Genomic DNA, 8,150 nt, shown 5'->3' with positions numbered 1-8,150 from the left:
ATCATAATACATTAAACATAGTATGCAATTGTATCTGCATAGTCTCCTAAAATGAGAACCCTGCTGTTTCTAACCTGCAATAGAGCCTCTGAACAACACTCACACACACCCATCTTGTTTACTGAAGATTCAAAAGTTTCTGCAAATTACATAAGAATCAATATTTAAACATAGAAACTGTGACAACCGTTGCAATGGCAGTTTATTCAGCGACAAACCATACACGACATTGCGTTAATAAACTTGCGATTGTCTAAAAAAATTGCCTGATCAGATCTATTCTTGAAAGAATACATAACATTTGCAATAGACCCTTTTCCAGTATACGACACTGACGTAACGCATAGATGCGCGCTACTCTTGGCGGCCATCTGCTCAAATTCAACATAGCCTAGATTTACCGTTTTATTACTTCTAAACAAAATAACTTTTGGGATTCTCATAGCTTACAATGATGCTTTGATTCTTGCTTTAACAATCGCTAAAATTATATTTGGTTGTGATCTTTGCAAATAAGTATTTTGGATGCAGTAATTGTTAGCTAGATTGCTAACGCTCATTGACATTGGCTAGCTTTTTCCTACAGCCTAATATGAGGATTCTGTGTTATGCACTATAGCCCGTTACCATATATGTGATTGAATATTATCTGCTGTTGGCTTGTGGATGTATGTTATGCAACATAGCTGACTTGAAACATTGTTAACAGTTTTAGGGCCATGGGCCTTTCTCATGATGGAATAATACAGAATAACAAGAAGACAGAGACTGTTGACTTGTTGGGGGGGCACATTCAGAACGTAGTGTTGCGAGAACAAACGGTCTTTTGTTAGATAACAGGAGACAGGTGCCTGATAACTGTATATTCTACACAGCTACAACTACTGACTACTGAAGCGCTTAGGGGGCTGGGACCAGCCTCTACGCCATCAATCAACTATAGGCTGGGTGAGTTTAAACCACGCCTAGTCTCTACTCTGACAGGCCGGCTCGGAAGCAGGAACTACCTCTGTTCAGAGTATATTATAATATCTTTGTCAGGAACGAGTCAGTTCTCTGTTTGCCCTGCGAGGTGGGACAGAGAGGCCGTATAAACGAAAACTGCATTTACCACTTATTGCTTAGCTAATAAAAAATACATAGTATACCATCGGTGACTCAATGTCATATTTATCCTGATACCAGATTCGAATTGACGCAACCCTAACACTAAGAGCCATTTTACTGGTTGAAGTATAATGCAGTTGATTTGCGATGATGACACCAACATTATACACTGCTCAAAAAAATAAAGGGAACACTTAAACAACACAATGTAACTCCAAGTCAATCACACTTCTGTGAAAATCAAACTGTCCACTTAGGAAGCAACACTGATTGACAATACATTTCACATGCTGTTGTGCAAATGGCTTGACTGCCATTGGGTACCGAGATGAGATCCTCAGACCCCTTGTGAGACCATATGCTGGTGCGGTTGGCCCTGGGTTCCTCCTAATGCAAGACAATGCTAGACCTCATGTGGCTGGAGTGTGTCAGCAGTTCCTGCAAGAGGAAGGCATTGATGCTATGGACTGGTCCGCCCGTTCCACAGACCTGAATCCAATTGAGCACATCTGGGACATCATGTTTCGCTCCATCCACCAACGCCACGTTGCACCACAGACTGTCCATGAGTTGGCAGATGCTTTAGTCCAGGTCTGGAAGGAGATCCCTCAGAAGACCATCCGCCACCTCATCAGGAGCATGCCCAGGTGTTTGTAGGGAGGTCATACAGGCACGTGGAGGCCACGCACACTACTGAGCCTCATTTTGACTTGTTTTATTAAGGACAATTCATCAAAGTTGGATCAGCCTGTAGTGTGGTTTTCCACTTTAATTTTGAGTGTGGCTCCAAATCCAGACCTCCATGGGTAGATCAATTGGATTTCCATTGATACATTTTGTTCGATTTTGTTGTCAGCATATTCAACTATGTAAAGAATATTTCATTCATTCAGCTCTAGGATGTGTTATTTTAGTGTTCCCTTTATTTTTATGAGCAGTGTATGAAGCAGAACATTCATAAAAGCCTTAAAATCTAAAAGTTGTGTGAAATGTACTCATATGCAACATGCAGCTCGCTATTTTTTGCTGGAGTTCTATAACAACTCCCATGTTCTGCAAACACAGAACATGTTTATATAAATACAGATTAAAAGTACTATATTCACAATTTATATCAAGACACCAGTGATGTGGTAAACAGAGGTTTCTGAACTTCTACGGATACCGGAGGTCAGTAACATCAAACTTAGAAAACCACTGAAGGATCCTCATCATTGGCAGAACATCAACACAATTTGTAACAGCCACTCTCCATTGTAACTCTCACTATTGTGAATAAGTGTTTGAACCAGAAATCCGAACACTGCAGATGTGAGTGACAAAAATAATCCTTTTAGTTTGTTTTCCTTGCTGTGAAATGTCTCTCCTACGCAGTATGTGGAACAAGGCAGGAAAACAAAGAAAAACACTTTGATTACCACTTAGAAAAACATTTGAAGTGCTTTCCTCTGTTTTACTTAACAAGCAAACCTCGGTCGCAAAGTCAAAATCTGTGGCAATGAACTATTATTCTATAAGGCAGGCTGTTGCAATATACCTTCATAATTCTGTCACAGAAAAGTTAAACACCTGAATTGAGGAACCCAAACCAGTCATTCTTATTACAGAATTTTAGAAGGATATTGATGGCTGCTGCTGCTTCTAAGAGTGTTAGAATTTTACACTTAAACTGAAGACACAAACAAACATGGCTAGTAGAAGGCAGACTGAGCCACAAAACCAGTGTTGAGAAAATAGATGCAATGTTAAATGTAAATAATTTACTTTGGTTATTAAATTACATTTGTTCTTTGGCAATACACTTAAGCACACACCTCAAAATAATATTTTAATCCAATTAACAAAATAAGAATAGCACCCATTATGTATGATTTAATTAATTCACACGTCTAAGTCAAGCTAAAACGTATTCCCCAAAGACAATTACATGAACAGTGCATCAATCTCTCTGAAAAAAAGTGCCATAATTTGACTCTCTCCCACCACCATTTTAAATAGCAAATCAATCTTCATGTTCATTTCACTATTGTGAAGCCAGAGCTTGCTGTGGAAGAAGGAGGGATAGGGAGGAGGTTGGATGCAGAAAGGCACAGAGTGTGATTCCCATATAGCCCCATTTAGCGGTCTTCAGTTCTGGATTTTGAACTGGAAAGAGCTTGTGCTCCATTGGCTGACGTCACAGTTGAGCATGGTGCGCTCTGTGAAGGTCACATTCCCTGATGCGTCTATTAGGATAATGGTATTGGTCCTGAAACAGGAAGACAAAACATCAGAAATAATAGAGGGGTGAAACAAGAATGGCTTGTGCATTTCAAATATGGGGAAAACATTGTGATTCTGGATTTCCCCAATCACCTTTCATAATCACACGACTTCGAGGCCAGAGGGCAGGCTGGTTATAGATGAGATTATATGCACCAGGGGCTGTATGATGTATGGGGCGTATTCATTATGCACCAAACAGATCAACATGGACTGAAACAAAAAAGGTACTACCTGGATTTGTCCAATAAGAAACTAGTTTTCATTCACAAAACGTTTCCCGTTTGCTACGGTGTGCACCAATGAATATGACAATAGATTTGTCAAATAAGAAACAATTGTTTTTGTCTTCCCATGTACCCTATGAATATGACCCTGGTCTCACACCCTCCAGCACAATCTTCCCCTGAGGGCAGGCCCCGCATGACAAATGGGAGAGCTAATTGGTGAGACCATGACCACAGAATTAAATAACACTATGTGGGACATTGGCAAGGTTTATAGGCCACTCTATTATATTGTGACTCTGGCCAAGCTAATTGCTGTCAGGGACAGGGAGGAATCTGACCTTGTGCCGTAATGCGGGGAGCGAACACACACAGAGGACAGGGCCCGGAGCATGGGGCTGCTGTACCCTTCACCCTGGCTCTCCTGGGCTGGGTCAGGGGTGTTCCTGAAGAATAGAGAAAGAATCCGTTCTCACTCAAACCTTCTCTTTACTTTTAAGAGTTTTGTAACAGAAAGAGTCAGGGATGTACAGTGCATTCGGAAAGTATTCAGATTATTCTAAAATGGATTACATATACATACACATACGTATATACAGTTGAAGTCAGAAGTTTTCATATACCTTAACCAAATACATTTAAACTCAGTTTTTCACAATTCCTGACATTTAATCAGAGTAAAAATTCAGTGTCTTAGGTCAGTTAGGATCAACACTTTATTTTAAGAACGTGAAATGTCCGAATAATAGTAGAGAATGATTTATTTCAGATATTATTTCTTTCATCACATTCCCAGTGGGTCAGAAGTTTACATACACTCAATTACACCCTATTTGGTAGCATTGCCTTTAAATTGTTTAACTTGTGTCAAACATTTCGGGGTAGCCTTCCACAAGCTTCCCACAATAACTTGGGTGAATTTTGGCCCATTCCTCCTGACAGAGCTGGTGTAACTGAGTCAGGTTTGTAGGCCTCCTTGCTTGCACATGCTTTTTCAGTTCTGCCCACAATTTATTTTTATTTTTATTTTACCTTTATTTAACTAAGCAAGTCAGTTAAGAACAAATTATTATTTTCGATTTTGTGAAGTGCACCAGTCCCTCCTGCAGCAAATCACCCCCACAACATGATGCTGCCACCCCTGTGCTTCACGGTTGGGATGGTGTTCTTTGGCTTGCAAGCCTCCCCCTTTTTCCTCCAAACATAACGATGGTCATTATGGCCAAACAGTTATATTTTTTTCTTTTCTTCAGACCAGAGGACATTTCTCCTAAAAATACGATCTTTGTCACCATGTGCAGTTGCAAACCGTAGTCTGGCTTTTGACGGTTTTGGAGCAGTGTCTCCAAATCACTATTATTATTCTGACATTTCACATTCTTAAAATAAAGTGGTGATCCTAACTGACCTAAGACAGGGAATTTTTACTCTGATTCAATGTCAGGAATTTTGAAAAACTGAATTTAAATGTATTTGGCTAAGGTGTGTGTATATATATATATATTTTTATTCTCCCCACATCAATCAATACAATGATTTATAATGAGCAAGCAAAAACAGGTGTCTAGGCATGTTTGCTAATTTATAAAAAATGCAAAACTGAAATATCACATTCACATAAGTATTCAGACCCTTTACATCAGTCTTCTTGGGTATGATGCTACTAGGTTGGCACACCTGTATTTGAGGAGTGTCACGCCTTGGTCATTGTATTTTGTGTTTTTGTTATATGTTCGGGTAGGCCAGGGTGTGACATGGGTTTATATGTTGTTTTTCGTATTGGGGTTTGTAGTATTTGGGATCGCGGCTGTTTAGGGGTGTTGTATAGGCTTGGCTGCCTGAGGCGATTCTCAATCAGAGTCAGGTGATTCTCGTTGTCTCTGATTGGGAACCGTATTTAGGCAGCCTTAGTTTCGCTTTGTATTTCGTGGGTGATTGTTCCTGTCTTTGTGTAGTGTTCACCAGATAGGCTGTAATAGGTTTCTCGTTCCGTTTGTTGTTTTTGTATTTAGTTATTTTATGTATCGTCACTTTTCATTCATTAAAGATCATGAGTAACAAACACGCTGCATTTCGGTCCGACTCTCTTCCTTCAACAGACGAACACCGTTACAAGGAGTTTCTCCCATTCTCTGCAAATTCTCTCAAGCTCTGTCAGGTTGGATGGTGAGTGTCGCTGCAACGCTATTTTCAGGTCTCCCCAGAGATGTTAGATCGGTTTCAAGTCCGGTCACTGGCTGGGCCACTCAAGAACATTCAGAGGCTTGTCCCGAAGACATTCCTGCGTTGTCTTGGTTGTGTGCTTAGGGTCATTGTCTTGTTGTAAGGTGAACTTTCACTCTGGAGCAGGTTTTCATCAAGGATCTCCATTCATCCTTTCCTCATCCTAACTAGTCTCTCAGTCCCTGCCGTTGAAAAACATACCAACAGCATGATGCCACCACCATGCTTCACCATAGGGATGTTGCCAGGATTCCTCCAGACGTGACGCTTGGCATTCAGGCCAAATAGTTCAATATTGGTTTCATCAGACCAGAAAATATTTTCTCATGGTCTGAGAGTCTTAAGGTGCCTATGACTATGACATGCACTGTCAACTGTGGGACCTTATATAGACAGGTGTTTGCCTTTCCAAATCATGTCCAATCAATTTAAATTTACCACAGGTGGACTCCAATCAAATTGTAGAAACATCAAGGACAATCAATGGAAATATCATAGCAAAGGGTCTGAATTCTTTTGTAAATAAGGTATGTTTTCATTTTTTAAATAAATATAATAACACTAAAAACCAGTTTTCCCTTTATTATCATTATGGGGTAGTGTGTAGATTGATGAGGAAAAAATAATAATAAGGCTGTAACGTTACAAAATGTGGAAAAAGGAAAGGGGTCTGAATACTTTCCAAATGTACTGTACTGATAGAAAATACACTGTTCTCAAATTCTTATTCAAACCTCCTTTTGGATGGGAACCAACTGTAAAAGTATAACTCTTTAGCACAACTTTAATGTTACTAGGTGAATGGGGGGGAAAAAAACTGTACACTGAATAGAAAGTCATTACTGAACTGAAAGTAACAAAAATTGGAGTTATATAATACGACAAAGTAAGTTTCAGAAGAACATGATGTACATTCTGAAGCTGGCAAACCTGTTGGAGAGAAAGGTATGCGCTGTCTGGAGAGCAAAAGTTCACTGACTAAAAGGTTTGCAATTAAGTTGAGATAAAAGAGCAGGATTCCAGCTAGAGCAGTGTACTTATTTTTTTCAATTTCACATTCACGTAATGTGTGCAGGACTATACTTTCTCCAAGTCATATTGAGTGTTCACATTTGTACCTCACGTAGCCATGTGGAATGTCCACGTGTGGTACTCGCAAACCCATAATGAGTGAGCATATTTAGACATTTAGAGGTCCTTGTTTGTTACTCTCAAATATGTTACGAGCAAGTCATGCCTATGGTCTTATTTTGTCTAGGCAACTTAGAAACAAAATATGCTTCATAAAATGACATAAAACGTCCAGGTTTTAAACGATTAAGTTCATGATTTAGTAGTTTCAATATGCAGACCGCCTCGGCTCAGATTCATGGTGGGTGATGTGTAACAAGCACTGTCCTTTATTCTCCGATCTTGTGACCATTTGAGCGGAACATACCGTGCCTCAAATATGACAGAATCAAGCCTTAAAACGTTAATTATCCTTGATTATATACAGTGGGGTAAAAAAGTATTTAGTCAGCCACCAATTGTGCAAGTTCTCCCACTTAAAAAGATGAGGGAGGCCTGTAATTTTCGTCATTAGGTACACTTCAACTATGACAGACAAAATGAGAAAAGAAATCCAGAAAATCACATTGTAGGATTTTTAATGAATTTATTTGCAAATTATGGGGGAAAATAAGTATTTGGTCACCTACAAACAAGCAAGACTTCTGGCTCTCACAGACCTGTAACTTATTTAAGAGGCTCCTCTGTCCTCCACTCGTTACCTGTATTAATGGCACCTGTTTGAACTTGTTGTCAGTATAAAATACACCTGTCCACAACCTCAAACAGTCACACTCCAAACTCCACTATGGCCAAGACCAAAGAGCTGTCAAAGGACACCAGAAACAAAATTGTAGACCTGCACCAGGCTGGGAAGACTGAATCTGCAATAGGTAAGCAGCTTGGTTTGAAGAAATCAACTGTGGGAGCAATTATTAGGAAATGGAAGACATACAAGACCACTGATAATCTCCCTCGATCTGGGGCTCCACGCAAGATCTCATCCCGTGGGGTCAAAATGATCACAATAATGGTGAGCAAAAATCCCAGAACCACACGGCGGGACCTAGTGAATGACCTGCAGAGAGCTGGGACCAAAGTAACAGAGCCTACCATTAGTAACACACTACGTCGCCAGGGACTCAAATCCTGCAGTGCCAGACGTGTCCCCCTGCTTAAGCCAGTACATGTCCAGGCCCGTCTGAAGTTTGCTAGAATGCATTTGGATGATCCAGAAGAAGATTGGGAGAATGTCATATCATCAGATGAAACCAAAATATA

General features: G+C 40.0%; 1 protein-coding gene across 5 annotated transcripts in view; it reads right to left on the bottom strand.

Moving 5' to 3' along the window:
• Window positions 1–2,847: 2,847 nt before the first annotated feature.
• The window catches only part of LOC124034177 (transport and Golgi organization 2 homolog), a 55,879-nt gene continuing 50,576 nt past the window's right edge, over window positions 2,848–8,150 (bottom strand). For 4 of the 5 annotated variants that reach the window (XM_046347015.1, XM_046347013.1, XM_046347016.1 and 1 more), the window contains exons 8-9: window positions 3,938–4,042; window positions 2,848–3,355 (exon numbers count right to left, since the gene is read on the bottom strand). In XM_046347015.1, the coding sequence (XP_046202971.1) occupies window positions 3,235–3,355; window positions 3,938–4,042 (226 nt within the window). In that variant the 3' untranslated portion in view covers window positions 2,848–3,234. The remainder of the gene's footprint in view (window positions 3,356–3,937; window positions 4,043–8,150) is intronic. The other variant, XM_046347017.1, reaches the window with a different exon arrangement.

This window comes from Oncorhynchus gorbuscha, linkage group LG04 (genome assembly GCF_021184085.1).
Source record: "Oncorhynchus gorbuscha isolate QuinsamMale2020 ecotype Even-year linkage group LG04, OgorEven_v1.0, whole genome shotgun sequence".
NCBI lineage: Eukaryota > Metazoa > Chordata > Actinopteri > Salmoniformes > Salmonidae > Oncorhynchus > Oncorhynchus gorbuscha.
The sequence above is the reverse complement of the archived record's forward strand: the minus strand, read 5'-3'. Positions and strand labels throughout refer to the sequence as shown.